The following is a 20243-nucleotide window of genomic DNA, read 5'->3' as shown; positions in this document are numbered from 1 at the left end:
CAAGTACATATGGGGACTATTAAAACAAACTATATACTTGAATGTTGCCCTCATTCCTCTAAATCAAGCACTACTGGCAAGTGAATGCACACAACTACCAAAATAATGGAAACACTTGAGTAAATGAGGGATACAAAGTACATTTGCGCCATTATTTATATTTTGTTGGTGGCCCACTTATTAGGGCATGTACAAATCACTGCGTGTTGCTTTGAATTTAACAGAAACACACCTTAAAGACCACCGGGTCTGAGAAGGGCACCTCCATCCTGAAGCTCTTCAAGGTGTTGTCCAGGGATCTCTGCTCCTGAACATTGAAGCCTCTGGCGTTGCACTCTGCAACAGTTAGCACCATGGTGGGAAAGGTGATGTTCAGCAGCTCCACATCAAGGTTGAAGGTCCCCAACTCAAGCACAAACACTGCCTGCTCAGGAACTGTGTCTAAGGGCGTGTCTGTTCATTGGCAAACAAAAAAAAACATTTTGAAATGCGGTACAATGGAAGTCGAAAATGGACATTTGTTATTGCCTCCCCGTTTCAGTACATTTTCTTCTGTTTTGTGCCTAATGAACCACCCAGGCATCCCAAATTACCATAGGCACTATTTAACTAAACCAGACTCACAGTTGCGAACTTGTGGAGGCCTGGCCATCGGAGGTGTTGTGATAGGGAAGAGGACTTTGTAGCGTGTGTCCTCGTGTGCGACCTCCTCGATCCACAGCAACTCAAGCATGGGCTCAATGGTGTAAGTGACAAAGTACTGGTCATCCTGAATATGGCTCTGTAAAGGGAGACGAGTGATGCATTCAGGCTGTAATACACAAGTGGAGTGCAAAAACAGCTAAATGTTCCTTACAAGCCAGAATGTTACTCTACCGGTTATCTGTGTGGTTTGTCCTTCAGCCGCTCGTAATTTAAGACAATATCCGTTTACCCGACTTTAGAGAGCTGGTAGGCATATGGTTGTCAAACTTGCATTTCCAAAGCAACCGACACGCAAAGTAAACACTGGCACAATATGTAAACAGTAGCCGAGTAACCGAACTTTGCTTGCATTCAGTTGAGTGGCAAAGCTACCGGCTCCCTAAAAAGTCAGGTACATAATACTTTAGTGTGGATATTTGGTCTCAAATTTCAAGCGGCTGAAGGACAAACCGCAAAGACAAGCGTTAAAGTATGTTTAAGTGTCATTTTATGCAATCCAATGTGTCAGGCTGTATACACACGAAACAATCCATTGTATATTAGCCTGATTAAGCAGACAATTGCTCAATAACAAAACATTTTACACAAAACATTTCTAGGAGTTATCCCATGAGAGATGGCAAAGGGTTACTGCAAAGCACTGTCAACTGTTGCAGTAAGAAGGGCTCTACAAATAAGATTTGATTTAGAAATTAAACAGGAACATTTTACTCATCCAACACTGACCTTGAAATAGCCGCCAACCGCCCCCACCGGAATTTCAACAATAATATGAGCCTCTGTGACTAAAACCGAGTAGTTTCTGGCAGCCATTTCCTCAGTGTCCAGCCTCTTAGCGTCAATTCCCATGTACACCTCCAACATGGTGAAGGCATCAGAGGAGAAAAGTGGGTCTATGTGCTTGGGCATGTACCAGGTGATCACTTCTGGAGTAAAGGCCACTGCCCCTGCAGTGAAACAAGAAACCAAGTACACATCATAACAGAACATTTTGCAACTGAAAACAAATCAAAGTCTTGTCTGGAGCCAATTAAGAACCGGGTTCATAGGATCTTAATTTTGCCAAGTTAGTCCATTATTTCACACTCAACCTGGTGTTGGACAAACAGCCGTGGCATCTACTCGAGTAACCAGCCACTTCTGCTCAAAGAAGGTTGAGGCTGAGAGCACCCGCATCGGAACCCCAGCTACCTGTTCAGGGGGCAACCACACCAGGGCCGTGTTCAGTAGGGCACACCGTATTAACAATATGTTGCAGAGTTCAGGTAGGGCCACCGTTTCCAAATTTTTGCTCTACTGAACATGACCCAGTTCATGGAAGAAGTGGAGAAAGTCAGCTTACATTCTGGAGGTATGTCTCCTCTGCATTATGAGGGCTTCTTAACACCAGCCGTGTGGGAGTGTTGGCTATTGCATAGCCCTTTCTTTGGACCTCATCCACACTCATGACCTTCTTGCTAGGACTAAAGACAACTGTTGTCATTTTGTATCCTGAAGCAACAGCCTGTCTCAGGAAATGGAAACAGGAATTAAACAAATTGTCAACAAATAGCGCCATCTTGTAGTGAAATTACAGAAACTGAAATATGGCTACCTCAGCTCCTCTCCGGAAGTTGCCGCTCCTTGCTTTCGGGCCTCCAGTGGGCTGTTCAGGGACGGTTTGGATGTCTGGAAGAGTCCTTCTGACAGACACCTAGAGAAGAAAGGCCATTATTCCCTATGCATTTTCTCCCTCCCATACAATACGAAATCAAGGGCCAGTTCTCAATCTGTCCACTCGCCTCCTTAAATTAAGGAGTATTGAATTGAGAGAGAGTCAAGAACCTCTACGTTGTGTCGCAGAAGAAATGAAACACTGGACAGTTGTAGCTCTAGACAGATCATTTATACAGGCAGTACAACAAGCTCGACTGTAAACATGTCCTTTGGGGCATGCTCTGCTCACTTGCCTCCATGTAGTTGCGGTCGCACAGAATCTCTCGGGAGGTCCAGGGGGTGTAGCTACAGGTTTTGCCCACTCTATACACAGGGTCTTCATTCATGTGGTTTCCTGGCAGCCTGAACTGCATGACCAAGCTGAACATCTTATCATCCTAAAATGAAGGGGGAAGGAAAAAAATAATTAAAGCCTTTCATTATATAGCAGAAAATAAATAATTCAGTTGACCTTCATGCAAGTTATAGACTGTGGCAAAATTGCCCATATGAATGCAGCTGCCACACTACAGGAGAAGAGCTCAGTAGTACACATCACTGCAGTCTGTATCAGAAAGTTGGCTGGCCCTCTGAAAGCCCTCCATAAACTTCTGCTGTACCTTACGTTATCGTTAACTTAGAGGTAAGAGATAGCAGACCCAGGGGTGGTAAAACTGCTTAAAATGTTTCTGGCGCTGTACTTCTAATAACCTCCATGCTCTAAAATTGTATAAATTAGCAACTCAGGCTTATTGAGGACCTTTTTACTGAAGAATGCATTTGTTTTCAATTATTACATTTTTCATCTAGTGATGCAAATATTGACTTGTATCTTTGTGTATACAGGGCTCATCTGTAAAAGAGCCTGGTCTCAGCATGACTCCATGTCAAAGGTTAAATAAAATGACGTTGCTACATTATGGGTTGCAAATGCAGTGACACTGAAAGGCAAACTGTCCAGTTGAAGTTCAAGTAAACACTACAGTGTTTAGGGTTACCATGTTTTGGGAAAAGCAGTTTTGAAGAGAAGCAAAAAACATGGCATTCCCCATGGGGTCAAATTTAAAGCTGAATCCACACTGAGTAGCAAGGCCAGGCGTCAGGTTTATGATTTGTGTGTCATCTGGAAGGGATGGAGATTGTGTGAACACAATAGTTGACAAACAATATCAATCTATGATTTATGAAAGGAGAATCATAAGAGACAAACTCACTGAAGACAGCATCAACCTCTTTAAAAAGAGGAGCGACACTCAAACGAATAACGTTACCAAGGCATTCAGCGTTGAGGTCATCTGGAATGGGAAAGGTTAGTTAAAAACCAAAAGATACATATATAGTCAAACGCTTAGTGCTTGAACTTGCAGGGTGCAAAATGCATACTTATAGATGGTGTCTGTTGTGCTTGTATGCCCACAGCTGCCAACAATAGGCAAAACAACCTATAAGGCATTTGACAAATTATTATGATTGATTAAAAGGAGGAAGAACACAACTCAAATGTTTGCATCGCATAAGACTCTCAGGCCTGCAACTACTTACCCTGAGCTAAGGAAAGGAACCATTATAGAACAGAATTGTTCTGATAAAATACACAGCTACAGAATCTAATATTTTACCCAAGGTGTGCAGCCTACAGTCCAGGGGTATTCAACTTTTACCCTATGACAAAGGCTTCCCACACTCAGTCACCTGAACCCCAAAGGGCTGCACATTTTCTTTTTATTCCCCTAGCCCTACAAAGCTGATTCAAATAATCAACTAATCATCAAGCTTTGTTCATGTGAATCAGCTGTGTAGTGTTAGGACAAAAACCAAAATGCACACCAAGTTTGGGGCTTTTGTGGAGCGATGGGTAACTGTTGTCTATGTGTGCAAAGGGTCACTGGTTCGGGACAGAAGTAAAACTGTTACACGGGCACCATTTAATTTGTCATCGATCTCTAGACCAGATCCCCCCTACCTTTTCATTACGCAGACATAAGCACAGTTGACACCATCGAGGTGCGGATGTTTACTTTCGACACTAGTTATTTTTCTCCAGTTTCGTCCGACGAACAGACTGTCATGGTAAAATAAAACGGGATATATTTTTAATGGAGTCCTAAGCATCACTCCAGTCAAAAGAATCTCTGCGAACGTTCGATTCCATTCATTTGCTATGGGCTCGCGCTAGTGTTCCCGCTTAGCCAACGTTCTTATTAGGCCGTTTTTCAGCCTTGGGTGAATTTTGACTCGTTCTATTGTCCGGCCTGTAGCTAGCCAGAGCGAATTTACGAAAGCACCCGCATGTCCATTGAGGAAGCACGACGACATGTAGCTAAACTAAGAATGACGAGAATAATCAAGTCAATAAACGTTGGCTAGTTAGCCTATAGTTAATATACTGGCAAGTTTGATGTACAACTACTAACGTTCGGTAGTTAGCTAACATACCGGTACATAGTGCTGTAATGATATGTGGTTCGTAAGGACAGCGTAGCTAACACATTGTCAGCCAACGTAATTTATTTGTAAAGTCATTACATTGGTCGTTAGGGCAAATCTGGTCTGTGATGATGGGGGGGGGGGGTTCACACCTAGCTCGGCTATTAGACTATTCTTTAGTAAAGGTTGAATAGTCTATTGTTCAGTTATTAGCCCAACTTGCAACAAATTGCTGTTCCTCTCATTCCTTTCCCTCTTCCACGCGTCATCATTCTGCTCCGGAGTGGCTCGCTTTGTGGGCGTGCTGGCAGGATAGGGCAGCGTCTTCAGTTGCGCGTCAAGAATTCTGCATACAGTTGCACGTTTGTATGAAGGTGTGGTTATTCACAGGCAAATTGTTATATGCTATGGAGGTACATTTGTGTATTTTTGTCTAAATCAAAAAGAATTGTTCTGACAGCTATTTTTTCCTCGACAGAAAAGGAAGTCAAAGCGGACACCTACGAAGATGGCATCTCAGGTAAGCAGCACTGGGCTGTATTGACAAACAATGACATGTGCTGCTTTATATTGAACGGTCATATCTCAGTTATTGTTTTCTTTACTTTCAGAGAGCAAGCTGTCCAAGGGGGTCGAAAATGTAGATATTGCCAGATGTTCACTGTGAGGATCAGGCCGTGGAAGATGTATTGCTGGCAAAAAGTGTCCCTAACCAGAGGTAATTAAACTGTTCTGTGTTCTTTTTCTCCATCTCTGCCTGTCTTGTTGTACATGGAATCTGTCTCACATGCATGAATTAAAAAACCCTTAAGATGTCAGCTGCTAATTTTCAGATTTACAGCCATTTTCACTGGACTATCTGTTGCTGCTAAGTCATGGGTTAGCCTTGCAATAACCAAGTGGTGAGAAACACAGCCCTCTATATTTAAATGTTTCAGGTACACTTTGAAAGGAGATACTGTATGTGACGCAGACACCTATTGGCATTATATTCTGTTGTTTGTCCTCATGGGTCTGTTTTTCAGCTTAAAGTACTCTGTAGCCACTCACGTCATCCCTCTCCCCCTAAATCTTCTAGGTTATGTCAGCTGTTTTGTTGAACCTCTCCTGCATCTGAACTGGCTGACAGAGGGCACAGCCTGATCATAGGTGAGATGTCACTTGGTTGAGTCAACAGGGAATATTATTAAAGAGATGCTTTACATTGAAATCCCAGAGTTAATGATCCAAGGTCAGTTTTGCATTTCACCTCCTGATTTAAGATGACTGACCGTGTTAGACAAAAGAAAACAAGGCTTAATCATGCTCACTTGTCTGCAGGTATGTTTTGATGTGAGAGGAATCCAGTCCCGACAGCGCAATTGTGATGAACTGAGAGAATATTAGGGTAGCACTGTCATTCATGAATCATGTGCTATCTGCCGCTGTTCTTACCTCTCGCCCCACTTCGTCTTCTAATGCACACCATATGTGCATTGAAGTACAGATTTGCCTACCTTTAAAAAATGTTTTTAACTAGGCAAGTCAGATAAGAATGACGGCCTAGGAACTGCCTTGTTCAGGGGCAGAAGGACATATTTTTACCTTGTCGGCTCGGGGACTCGATCTTGCAACCTTCCGGTTACTAGTCCACCTGCCCGCCCAAGATTGAACTTGTATTTATAATATTACAATTAAAATGCACTTCTTTCAATAAAGCGTTTCACATTCTCCACTGGTTGAAATACTACCCTGTGTCCGTCCTCTGATTAATGGAGTTAAATGTTCATAGGTTTTTTTCTCTCTGTATATATGAATTACAGATCAATCATGTTTAGTCTATTGTATAGTTACAATGTGTAATCATTGATATCCCAGGAGCAGTAAACACTGTTGAAGTGTATAATTGTAATACATGCAGACACCGCATCATTTAAATAATGGTGTTTGATATGACTGAAAAATACAGTCATACCTGAACCGCACCTTTATTTGCCAAGGAAGAGTACATGATCGGTGAATATATTCAATGTACAGGCTACAATGTGGTGGTAACTACAGTCCATGTGTATATAGGACTTGCATCCTTGGCACATTAAAGTTATATTCTACTCTAGGCTTCATTAATGCCATTCAGACTTGAGGTTCATAGATTGGTATGAATATTAGTTCAGAACTTTACGTTTTAGGGTCCATACCCAGATCGGCTACATAGTTATTTTTAACCCGACACAATAAGCAAGTAAATAGTTAGCTAGCTAGCTATGTTACTTCAGCTGCATTGCAAGGCAAGCTTACACAATTGTGCAGTCAATGCGTTTGTCTCTACATTAACACATTCCTCTCAAATTCTACATTTGCTTGACTCGTTAAGACGTCAGCCATCTTCGTTGAGCGCCACAAGGCAAGGGTGGCTCGCGTCTTTAAATCTGCGTATTCCTCCAAAGCTTGGCTGTCCTGAGTCTGCACAGGACCTAGGATCAAGAGACACTTAAGTGTTTTAGTACTATATCTCTTGACATAATGATGAAAATAATCATGGCCTCTAAACCTTCAAGCTGCATACTGGACCCTATTCCAACTAAACTACTGAAAGAGCTGCTTCCTTTGCTCGGCCCTCCTATGTTGAACATAATAAACGGCTCTCTATCCACCGGATGCGTACCAAACTCACTAAAAGTGGCAGTAATAAAGCCTCTCTTGAAAAAGCCAAACCTTGACCCAGAAAATATAAAAAACTGTCAGCCTATATCCAATCTTGCATTCCTCTCAAAAATGTTAGAAAAAGCTGTTGCGCTGCAACTTACTGCCTTCCTGAAGACAAACAATGTATACGAAATGCTTCAGTCTGGTTTTAGATCCCATCATAGCACTGAGATTGCACTTGTGAAGGTGGTAAATTACCTTTTAATGACATCAGACCGAGGCTCTGCATCTGTCCTCGTGCTCCTAGACCTTAGTGCTGCCTTTGATACCATCGATCACCACATTCTTTTGGAGATATTGGAAACCCAAATTGGTCTACACGGACAAGTTCTGGCCTGGTTTAGATCTTATCTGTCGAAAAGATATGTTTGTCTCTGTGAATGGTTTGTCCTCTGACAAATCAACTGTACATTTCGGTGTTCCTCACGGTTCCGTTTTGGGACCACTATTGTTTTCACTATATATTTTACCTCTTGGGGATGTCATTCGAAAACATAATGTTAACTTTCACTGCTATGCGGATGTAACGGATGTGAAATGGCTAGCTAGTTAGCGGGTGCGCGCTAGTAGCATTTCAATCAGTTACGTCACTTGCTCTGAGACATTATGTAGGGTTGCCCCTTGCTCTGCAAGGGCCGCGGCTTTTGTGGAGCGATGATAACGACGCTTCGTGGGAATCAGTTGTTGATGTGTGCAGAGGGTCCCTGGTTCGCGCCCGTGTCGGGGCGAGGGGACGGTTTAAAGTTATACTGTTACACGGATGACACACAGCTGTACATTTCAATGAAACATGGTGAATCCCCAAAATTGCCCTTGCTAGAAGCCTGTGTTTCAGACATAAGGAAGTGGATGGCTGCAAACGTTCTACTTTTAAACTCGGACAAAACAGAGATGCTTGTTCTAGGTCCCAAGAAACAAAGAGCTTCTGTTGAATCTGACAATTCATCTTGATGGTTGTAAAGTCGTCTCAAATAAAACTGAAGGACCTCGGCGTTACTCTGGACCCTGATCTCTCTTTTGACGAACATATCAAGACTGTTTCAAGGACAGCTTTTTTCCATCTACGTAACATTGCAAAAATCAGAAACTGTCTGTCCAAAAACGATGCAGAAAAATGTATCCATGCTTTTGTTACTTCTAGATTAGACTACTCCAATGCTCTACTTTCCGGATATAGCACTAAATAAACTTCAGTTAGTGCTAAATACGGCTGCTACAATCCTGACTAGAACCAAAAAATTGGATCATATTACTCCAGTGCTAGCTTCCCTACACTGGCTTCCTGTTAAGGCAAGGGCTGATTTCAAGGTTTTACTCCTAACCTACAAAGCATTACATGGGCTTGCTCCTACCTATCTTTGCGATTTGGTCCTGCCGTACACGTACGCTACGGTCACAAGACGCAGGCCTCCTAATTGTCCCTAGAATTTCTAAGCAAACAGCTGGAGGCAGGGCTTTCTCCTATAGAGCTCCATTTTTATGGAATGGTCTGCCTACCCATGTGAGAGACGCAGACTCGGTCTCAACCTTTAAGTCTTTACTGAAGACGCGTCTCTTCAGTGGGTCATATGATTGAGTGTAGTCTGGCCCAGGAGTGTGAAGGTGAACGGAAAGGCTCTGGTGCAACGAACCGCCCTTGCTGTCTCTGCCTGGCCGGTTCCCCTCTCTCCACTGGGATTATCTGCCTCTAACCCTATTACAGGGGTTGAGTCACTGGCTTACTGGTGCTCTTTCATGCCGTTCCTAGGAGGGGTGAGTCACTGACGTGATCTTCCTGTCTGGGTTGCTTGCTGACCCCAGTCCACCTGGACGTGCTGCTGCTCCTGTTTCAACTGTTCTGCCTGCGGCTATGGAACCCTGACCTGTTCAACGGATGTGCTACCCGTCCCAGACCTGCCGTTTTCAACTCAGAGACTGCAGGAGCGGTAGAGATACTCTTAATGATCGGCTATGACAAGCCAACTGACATTTACTCCTGAGGTGCTGACTTGCTGCACCCTCAATAACTACTGTGATTATTATTTTACCATGCTGGTCATTTATGAACATTTGAACATCTTGGCCATGTTCTGTTATAATCTCCACCCGGCACAGCCAGAAGAGGACTGGCCACCCCTCAGCTTGGTTCCTCTCTAGGTTTCTTCCTAGGTTCTTGCCTTTCTAGGGAGTTTTTCCTAGCCACCGTGCTTCTACACCTGCATTGCTTGCTGTTAGCGGTTTTAGGCTAGGTTTCTGTACAGCACTTGAGATCAGCTGATGTAGGAAGGGCTATATAAATACATTTGATTTGATTTACTCCCATCTCAAGTAAACCGCCTCTTCTCACTGAGGGGAGTGACTTGGACAGACTTTGTGGAGCCAAGAGATATTTGGTTCCCCCTTAATCACGCCACCCCTCTCTGGGCCCCAAGTGACTGAGCCCTAGCTGAGAAGGGAAAAGTGCAACTGCCAACAGTATAGTCCAAAGGGACACATTCTAATGACAACTCACATAAGATGTTTATTTGCATAATATGCTTATCTATGTTACCCAACTAATTCTGATTCATCCTCCACAGTGCGCCAACTCCCCCTTGTGGTGGTCTGGAGCAATGAAGTCGTCCCGCGATGCAAGCTCGCAACTTTTAAAGGAGGAACCACTTCACAGTCCCTGCTGTTCTGTAAGGTGTTTCTTTAACTTTTTAGGGCTGGGGGCAGCATTTTCACTTTGGATGAATCGCGTGCCCATAGTGAACTGCCTCCTACTCTGTCCCAGATGCTAATATATGCATATTATTATTACTATTGGATAGAAAACACTGAAGTTTCTTAAACTGTTTGAATTATGTCTGTGAGTATAACAGAACTCATATGGCAGGCAAACTTCCAAACAGGAAGTGGAAATTCTCGGGCTGGTTGATGTTAAACTCAACTCTCTTGAATTTGCAGACGTGTTGCTGTGCGTTTTGTTGCTGTGCGTTTTGTTGCCAACTTTACTTTGCTAGCTGACAACTTTACGTTTTTTTTTCTCTTTTTAATTACCGTTTATATTTTTAGTTTTTCTTCGCAACTTTTTCCCTCATTCAACTTTTTCACTCCGGACGCTTTATCTGGACATTGTTCGTCAGCACCTTCAACAGCCGAAGCTAAGTAGTATTATTAACATGATGTCTTCTAATTGCAGTCGCTGTACTCATAATATACAGGAGAACGATCGCCTTATGGCGAGGATAGCTGTGCTGCAAGCCCAGCTTCAGACGCAATCGTTAGGCAAGGGTAATTTCAGTGTAGGAAAGGAAGAAACAGCGTCTGTGCCACCAGTAAGTACAGATACTAACGTTAGTATAAATCCCCCCGCACAGTCCCCGCAGCCGGACAACTTTCTCATGGCTTCTGGAGGGAAATGCTGTAGGAATGCTCAACTGGTGTCGCTCGTTCAGCCGACAGAAACTTTCAACCGGTTTTCCCCATTATGTAGCGAGTCGGAGTCTGAGGCTGAGTCTTCTCTTGTCTCTAATCCTCCCGTTACGGGGTCTGAGACGCCGAAGGCTCCAACCATTAGCTCTGACAAATTGAAAACCCTAGTCATTGGCGACTCCATTACCCGCAGTATTAGACTTAAAGCGAATCACCCAGCGATCATACACTGTTTACCAGGGGGCAGGGCTACCGACCTTAAGGATAATCTAAAGATGGTGCTGGCTAAAGCTAAATCTGGCGAGTGTAGAGAGTGTAGAGATATTGTTATCCACGTCGGCACCAACAATGTTAGGATGAAACAGTCAGAGGTCACCAAGTGCAACATAGCTTCAGCGTGTAAATCAGCTAGAAAGATGTGTCGGCATCGAGTAATTGTCTCTGGCCCCCTCCCAGTTAGGGGGAGTGACGAGCTCTACAGCAGTCTCACAACTCAATCGCTGGTTGAAAACTGTTTTCTGCCCCTCCCAAAGATAGAATTTGTAGATAATTGGCCCTCTTTCTGGGACTCACCCACAAACAGGACAAGCCTGACCTGCTGAGGAGTGACGGACTCCATCCTAGCTGGAGGGGTGCTCTCATCTTATCTACTAACATAGATAGGGCTCTAACTCCCCTAGCTCCACAATGAAATAGGGTGCAGGCCAGGCAGCAGGCTGTTAGCCAACCTGCCAGCTTAGTGGAGTCTGCCAATAGCACAGTCAGTATAGTCAGCTCAGCCATCCCCATTGAGACTGTGTCTGTGCCTCGACCTAGGTTGGGCAAAACTAAACATGGCGGTGTTCGCCTTAGCAATCTCACTAGGATAAAGACCTCCTCCATTCCTGCCATTATTGAAAGAGATCGTGATACCTCACATCTCAAATTAGGGTTACTTAATGTTAGATCCCTCACTTCAAAGGCAGTCATAGTCAATGAACTAATCACTGATCATAATCTTGATGTGATTGGCCTGACTGAAACATGGCTTAAGCCTGATGAATTTACTGTGTTAAATGAGGCCTCACCTCCTGGTTACACTGGTGACCATATCCCCCGTGCATCCCGCAAAGGCGGAGGTGTTGCTAACATTTACGATAGCAAATTTCAATTTACAAAAAAAAAAAAGATGACGTTTTCGTCTTTTGAGCTTCTAGTCATGAAATCTATGCAGCCTACTCAATCACTTTTTATAGCTACTGTTTACAGGCCTCCTGGGCCATATACAGCGTTCCTCTCTGAGTTCCCTGAATTCCTATCAGACCTTGTAGTCATAGCAGATCATATTCTAATTTTTGGTGATTTTAATATTCATATGGAGAAGTCCACAGACCCACTCCAAAAGTATTTCGGAGCCATCATCGACTCTGTGGGTTTTGTCCAACATGTCTCTGGACCTACTCACTGCCACAGTCATACTCTGGACCTAGTTTTGTCCCATGGAATAAATGTTGTAGATCTTAATGTTTTTCCACATAATCCTGGACTATCGGACCACCATTTTATTACGTTTGCAATCGCAACAAATAATCTGCTCAGACCCCAACCAAGGAGCATCAAAATTCGTGCTATAAATTCTCAGACAACACAAAAATTCCTTGATGCCCTTCCAGACTCCTTCTGCCTACCCAAGGACGTCAGAGGACAAAAATCAGTTAACCACCTAACTGAGGAACTCAATTTAACCTTGCGCAATACCCTAGATGCAGTTGCACCCCTAAAAACGAAAAACATTTGTCATAAGAAACTAGCTCCCTGGTATACAGAAAATACCCGAGCTTTGAAGCAAGCTTCCAGAAAATTGGAACGGAAATGGCGCCACACCAAACTGGAAGTCTTCCGACTAGCTTGGAAAGACAGTACCGTGCAGTACCGAAGAGCCCTCACTGCTGCTCGATCATCCTACTTTTCCAACTTAATCGAGGAAAATAAGAACAATCCAAAATTTCTTTTTGATACTGTTGCAAAGCTAACTAAAATGCAGCATTCCCCAAGAGAGGATGGCTTTCACTTCAGCAGTAATAAATTCATGAACTTCTCTGAGGAAAAGATCATGACCATTAGAAAGCAAATTACGGACTCCTCTTTGAATCTGCGTATTCCTCCGGGGTTTAGCTGTCCTGGATCTGCACAGCTCTGCCAGGGCCTGGGATCGGGAGAGACACTTAAGTGTTTTAGTACTATATCTCTTGACACAATGATGAAAATAATCATGGCCTCTAAACCTTCAAGCTGCATACTGGATCCTATTCCTACTAAACTACTGAAAGAGCTGCTTCCTGTGCTTGGCCCTCCTATGTTGAACATAATAAACAGCTCTCTATCCACCGGATGTGTACCAAACTCACTAAAAGTGGCAGTAATAAAGCCTCTCTTGAAAAAGCCAAACCTTGACCCGGAAAATATAAAAAACTATTGGCCTATATCGAATCTTCCATTCCTCTCAAATTTTTTTGAAAAAGCTGTTGGGCAGCAACTCACTGACTTCCTGAAGACAAACAATGTATACGAAATGCTTCAGTCTGGTTTTAGACCCCATCATAGCACTGAGACTGCACTTGTGAAGGTGGTAAATGACCTTTTAATGGCGTCAGACCGAGGCTCTGCATCTGTCCTCGTGCTCCTAGACCTTAGTGCTGCCTATGACACCATCGATCACCACATTCTTTTGGAGAGACTGGAAACCCAAATTGGTCTACACGGACAAGTTCTGGCCTGGTTTAGATCTTATCTGTCGGAAAGATATCAGTTTGTCTCTGTGAATGGTTTGTCCTCTGACAAATCAACTGTACATTTCGGTGTTCCTCAAGGTTCCGTTTTAGGACCACTATTGTTTTCACTATATATTTTACCTCTTGGGGATGTCATTCGAAAACATAATGTTAACTTTCACTGCTATGCGGATGACACACAGCTGTACATTTCAATGAAACATGGTGAATCCCCAAAATTGCCCTTGCTAGAAGCCTGTGTTTCAGACATAAGGAAGTGGATGGCTGCAAACGTTCTACTTTTAAACTCGGACAAAACAGAGATGCTTGTTCTAGGTCCCAAGAAACAAAGAGCTTCTGTTGAATCTGACAATTCATCTTGATGGTTGTAAAGTCGTCTCAAATAAAACTGAAGGACCTCGGCGTTACTCTGGACCCTGATCTCTCTTTTGACGAACATATCAAGACTGTTTCAAGGACAGCTTTTTTCCATCTACGTAACATTGCAAAAATCAGAAACTGTCTGTCCAAAAACGATGCAGAAAAATGTATCCATGCTTTTGTTACTTCTAGATTAGACTACTCCAATGCTCTACTTTCCGGATATAGCACTAAATAAACTTCAGTTAGTGCTAAATACGGCTGCTACAATCCTGACTAGAACCAAAAAATTGGATCATATTACTCCAGTGCTAGCTTCCCTACACTGGCTTCCTGTTAAGGCAAGGGCTGATTTCAAGGTTTTACTCCTAACCTACAAAGCATTACATGGGCTTGCTCCTACCTATCTTTGCGATTTGGTCCTGCCGTACACGTACGCTACGGTCACAAGACGCAGGCCTCCTAATTGTCCCTAGAATTTCTAAGCAAACAGCGGGAGGCAGGGCTTTCTCCTATAGATCTCCATTTTTATGGAACGGTCTGCCTACCCATGTGAGAGACGCAGACTCGGTCTCAACCTTTAAGTCTTTACTGAAGACGCGTCTCTTCAGTGGGTCATATGATTGAGTGTAGTCTGGCCCAGGAGTGTGAAGGTGAACGGAAAGGCTCTGGTGCAACGAACCGCCCTTGCTGTCTCTGCCTGGCCGGTTCCCCTCTCTCCACTGGGATTCTCTGCCTCTAACCCTATTACAGGGGCTGAGTCACTGGCTTACAGGGGCTGAGTCACTGGCTTACTGGTGCTCTTTCATGCCGTCCCTGGGAGGGGTGCGTCACTTGAGTGGGTTGAGTTACTGACGTGATCTTCCTGTCTGGGTTGGCGCCCCCCCTTGGTTTGTGCTGTGGTGGAGATCTTTGTGGGCTATACTCGGCCTTGTCTTAGGATTGTAAGTTGGTGGTTGAAGATATCCCTCTAGTGGTGCGGGGGCTGTGCTTTGGCAAAGTGGGTGGGGTTTTTCCTTCCTGTTTGGCCCTGTCCGGGGGTATCTTCGGATGAGGCCACAGTGTCTCCTGACCGCTCCTGTCTCAGCCACCAGTATTTATGCTGCAGTAGTTTATGTGTCGGGGGGGCTAGGGTCAGTTGGTTATACCTGGAGTACTTCTCCTGTCTTATCCAGTGTCCTGTGTGAATTTAAGTATGCTCTCTCTAATTTTCTCCTTCTCTCTTTCTTTCTCTCTCTCGGAGGACCTGAGCCCTAGGACCATACGTCAGGACTACCGGGCATGATGACTCCTTGCTGTCCCCAGTCCGCCTGGCCTTGCTGCTATTCCAGTTTCAACTGTTCTGCCTGCGGTTACGGAACCCCTACCTGTCCCAGACCTGCTGTTTTCAACTCTTAATGATCGGTTATGAAAAGCCAACTGACATTTATTCCTGATTATTATCTGACCATGCTTGTCATTTATGAACATTTTGAAAATCTTGGCTCTCTAATTTTCTCCTTCTCTCTTTCTTTCTCTCTCTCGGAGGACCTGAGCCCTAGGACCATACGCCAGGACTACCGGGCATGATGACTCCTTGCTGTCCCCAGTCCACCTGGCCTTGCTGCTATTCCAGTTTCAACTGTTCTGCCTACGGTTACGGAACCCCTACCTGTCCCAGACCTGCTGTTTTCAACTCTTAATGATCGGCTATGAAAAGCCAACTGAAAATTATTCATGATTATTATTTGACCATGCTTATCACTTATGAACATCTTGGCATAGTTCTGTTATAATCTCCACCCGGCACAGCCAGAAGAGGACTGGCCACCCCTCATAGCCTGGTTCCTATCTAGGTTTCTTCCTAGGTTTTGGCCTTTCTAGGGAGTTTTTCCTAGCCACCGGGCTTCTACACCTGCATTGCTTGCTGTTTAGGGTTTTAGGCTGGGTTTCTGTACAGCACTTTGAGATATTAGCTGATGTACGAAGGGCTATATAAAATAAACTTGATTGATTGATCGTCTATTCACATCCCAGTAGGATATGGATCTGTTCGCACTTCCTACACCTTCCACTAAATGTAAACAGTCAGTAGAACGTGGAATAAAGCCTCTAGTGTGATGTGGGGCCGGATGGCAGCTATTCGACTCAGTGGTCTGGCAGAATGCTAGTTCCTGGTCACGCGCGCTTGCCATGTGTTCCATTACTCCGTAGACAAAAACAAATGCTCCGGTTGGAACGTTATTGGATATATACGATAACATCCTGAAGATTGATTCTCTACTTAATTTGACCTGGAATATACCTTAATGAAGTTTGTCCGAGTTTCCCTGGACCGGCGCCAGCGTTTGGACGTGTACTAAACGTGCTAGCAAAAGGAGCTAATTGGACATTATCGAACAAAACGATTTTTTGTGGAACTAGGATCCCTGGCACTGCATTCTGATCAAAGGTAAGGGAATATTTATGTAATTTCGTATTGCTGTTGACTCCATGGCAGAGAAATGTTGTGTATTTCTGAGCGCAGTCTCAGATTATTGCATGGTATGCTTTTTCCGTATAGTTTTTATTTAAATCTGACAGCGGTTGAATTAAGAACAAGTGTATCTTTAATTATATGTAAAACATGTATCTTTCAAAGTTGATGAGTTTGTTTTTTGACGTGGCTCTGCAATTACTCCAGATATTTTGGAGGCATTTCTGAACATGGCGCCAATGTAAACCGAGATTTGTGGATATAAATACGCACATTAATTGAACAAAACAAATGTATTGTGTAACATGTCCTATGAGTGTCATCTGATTAAGATTATCAAAGGTTAGTGATTAATTTGATCTCCATTTCTGCTTTTGTGACCATCTTTGGCTGGGAAAAATGGCAGTGTGTTTCTTGGATTTGGTGGTGATCTAACAAATGTTGCGTTTGCTGTAAAACATTTTAAAAAACGGACACGATGTGTAGATTAACAAGATGTTTTTCATTTGCTGTATTGGACTTGTTAATGTGAGAAAGTTACACATTTCTAAAAAATATTTTTGAATTCCGCACGCTGCCTTTTCAGCGGAATGTTGTGGGTGTTCCGCTAGCGGAACCCCTGGGCTAGAAAGGTTAAATCTGATCCTGATGCGGAATAGATTGCAACGTATTCATGGCTCTGTACCTTCCGTAGTCCGGACTTGGCGATTGTGAAGAGAACTCTGGTGGCATGTCTTGTGGGGTATGCATGGGTGTCCGAGCTGTGCGCTATTAGTTTTAAATACATTCAGCTTATCAACATTTCTTACAAAAAACAAGTAGTGATGAAGTCAAGCTCTCCCCATTTGAGATTGACATGCATATCATTAAAGAAATGTCCATATTTGGATGGAAACCAAGCTAGTGAGAGGTATCAAGGAGAGTTGTAATTTGTTGAAAATTACCAACACTGCTGTGCTCCCTGGGGCCTGCATCCAACCACAGCCCTGCTGGCCTCACCAACCACCATCTGCTATAACATTGAGTCAGTTCTTCCTACTGGACATTGGAAAGCTTTTGTTTTGACACCCATTGTTCATCCTAGATGGGAAATTGGTGCGCAACACTTATCTCCGGTGGATGGTTCAGAGTTCCATGCTTACAAAAGGGTTGATTGACACGCGTCAGATGACAAGCCTACTACATCCACTAAAGTACATGCACCTTGGTGTTATATGCAAATCAGATACAATTAAGGTAGCTCCAACGGTTAGGATTGTTGCTACGCAAGTAAAACAAACTTAATTGTTATATAGAACACTTTATTTGACATGTTAGAATAAGACATTACACCCAAAGAATGTATCCAGAAGAAACATACAAATGACGCTCCTCAAAGAGGTCTTTGACATGTCGTTGACCTGTTGAGAGAGAGAAAACCTATTAGTTCAGTTATGGTCTGACAGGGTCTGAAAAGCATAACACAAGACCTACCTCTTTTCGAGTTGTCCTGATTCACACATTGTCCACTACAGGGGCTGCCAGAGGGACTACTGGCGTCACAGATGACCACATCACAATGGACAAAGACCTAGAAATCAAAGATTTGATGGTGTCAGAAATTTAAAAGGAATGATTGCCACTCACAAAATTAACTAATAAAGATTGTTGGGTGAAATTTGTTACCTGGCCACTCGGCTCAACCGCATCCTCGACGAAGGAAAACATATAGACCTCAAAGCGTTTGACGTGAGGGGGGAAGTGGACCCTGGCGTCAGCTACCACCGGGTGGAAGACTACACGGTACGGATCCTCCGGGTTCTCACAACTGCCAGTGTAGAGAGAGGGACTAAGTTAGGAACAAGAAAACACTGTAAACCCCAACCGCCTTGTGTACGAAGTCTTATGGTGTCATGACTGTCCTGTGAGGATCAGATCAATTCACACCGTGTTGTAAATGACAGGAGAAGTGGGTTCCTTCTCCCCCTCCAGTATGAACTAATGTATTTTTTACCCAGCTCTTTCCACCAAAACTCTTACCCCTCGGTCTTGAAAAACCCCCAACATATTTCATATACAATGTAAAGGCTCGAGACTTCCTACCTGTAGTGTGAGCACTTTTCTAGTTCCAGTTTTTCCTTTTTAAAAATCACAAAATAAGAATCAACATGACATTCTTTTTCTATCTCTGACCAGTCTTATGTTAAAATATTGTTCCAGTATTCACTTTTGAACGTATTAGAGAAACTCCTAGAAAATGTGCATAGTAAGTAGCCATGCCACAAGTGACATCAGTGAGCGGGCCAGACTGACAGAATTGTCCCCGGCGGCCAGAGTGCATAAAAGGATGGTAACTGAAATTAACATTAGACCAGAAAACCGTGAGTCGCTAGCTACACGTTTGAAATGGTTGGAACTTCCCTAAACGCACCTTCCTAAATACGGCGAGCTGCAGCTCATGTCCAAAGTGGTCCGAAACCTGAATACCAACACGAGGGAGAATAAACATCTCAGACAGACAGTCACTGGTACAGCCGATTAGCTGTTTGAGCCAAGTACCTAGAAAAGCTAACTTCAGTGGGACCATTCTGCTACTATATCCAAACCATCCTACTCTCATCACCCACTGAGGAATCAGCGACAGGGTTGATTAGCCCATCTTCCAGAATGAGTGAAAGGAAAATCCATCCTGAAGTTCCGTTCAAGACTAGTCATTGGAGTCACGGACAACTATTGACATTGTGACCTCAGGGAGCCAATCAGAGAGAAGACCCAACCACCTACCTTTCCACGGCGGCATCCCACATAAATAAATTAATGCAAAAATGTAACAACGATAAGTGTCCCTTATGGAACCATGGGTGGGGGAGCCGTCATATTGTGTCAGTCCGCTAGGGACCCGTGTGTTTAGCTAGTAATTATATTAAACCAATTTGTATAGTACTGAATCATAAGGCTGGGGTTCTTGCAGCTGCGAGGAGGATACGATGTAATGGTTAATAAGTTGACTTTAGCAATGTAATAGATTTCTACCGTCTAGAGTTTAAGTCGGGAGACGGTATCTTTAAAACCGTTTCCTCGGCACCCCAAATCCTAACACGATTCATTAGAGTCGGGTAACAATTAAACAGTCCTCAGATAATTCAAGGTCACGACAGTAGTTTGTTGGTTTTAATTTCTGATCTTTTGGCCCATCAGACCTGGAAAAATCTGATTTTGTATATTTTTTATTTATTAAAAAACAGATATTGGGCTGCCTATTTGAAAAAAAAAATGCATTTAAATTTGTCAAGGGAGGGTCATACTAGCAATGCCATAGCATTTCTCAACAATATTACTTTGTCTACTGCAAAGGCTTTTATAGCTAGTTAAATGACGGATGTCAAATGTCTATGTCGTATGTCCAACATGTATATTCAATTACATTGACATGAATGCATTCTCATGTGGTGAGACGTCCCTCTAAATCAGGGGTGTCAAACATACGGCCCGCGGGCCGGAACCGGCCCCCAAGGAGGTTCGATCAGACCCGCAGGATAATTTGAAAGTGGAAAAAATGCATAATTCGCTACAATTCATGGATTATCCGCTAAGGGGCGCACTCTTTCCATCAGAGTAGAAGACAAGCCGCATCACTGAGACAGACTGAAAACAGCAGACGGTATCAATGCGCCATCTGCTGCTTGTTACGACGTTGTTAATACCTTGGTCTCTACCTCTCCGCTACACCCTCATTAGCCAAAATGTCGTTATCCAAACGGAGAAAAGTA

General features: G+C 43.5%; 1 protein-coding gene across 1 annotated transcript in view; it reads right to left on the bottom strand.

Moving 5' to 3' along the window:
• The window catches only part of LOC129848710 (uncharacterized), a 43718-nt gene that overhangs the window by 11753 nt on the left and 11722 nt on the right, over positions 1–20243 (bottom strand). Inside the window, 11 exon segments of the mRNA XM_055915813.1 lie at positions 233–453; positions 625–781; positions 1432–1652; positions 1797–1896; positions 2048–2209; positions 2300–2398; positions 2655–2798; positions 3399–3523; positions 3615–3695; positions 17968–18064; positions 18160–18301. Of these exon segments, the coding sequence (XP_055771788.1) occupies positions 233–453; positions 625–781; positions 1432–1652; positions 1797–1896; positions 2048–2209; positions 2300–2398; positions 2655–2798; positions 3399–3523; positions 3615–3695; positions 17968–18064; positions 18160–18301 (1549 nt within the window).

Source organism: Salvelinus fontinalis, unplaced genomic scaffold (genome assembly GCF_029448725.1).
Source record: "Salvelinus fontinalis isolate EN_2023a unplaced genomic scaffold, ASM2944872v1 scaffold_1126, whole genome shotgun sequence".
Classification (NCBI taxonomy): domain Eukaryota; kingdom Metazoa; phylum Chordata; class Actinopteri; order Salmoniformes; family Salmonidae; genus Salvelinus; species Salvelinus fontinalis.
This window is presented reverse-complemented; position numbering and strand designations above follow the sequence as displayed.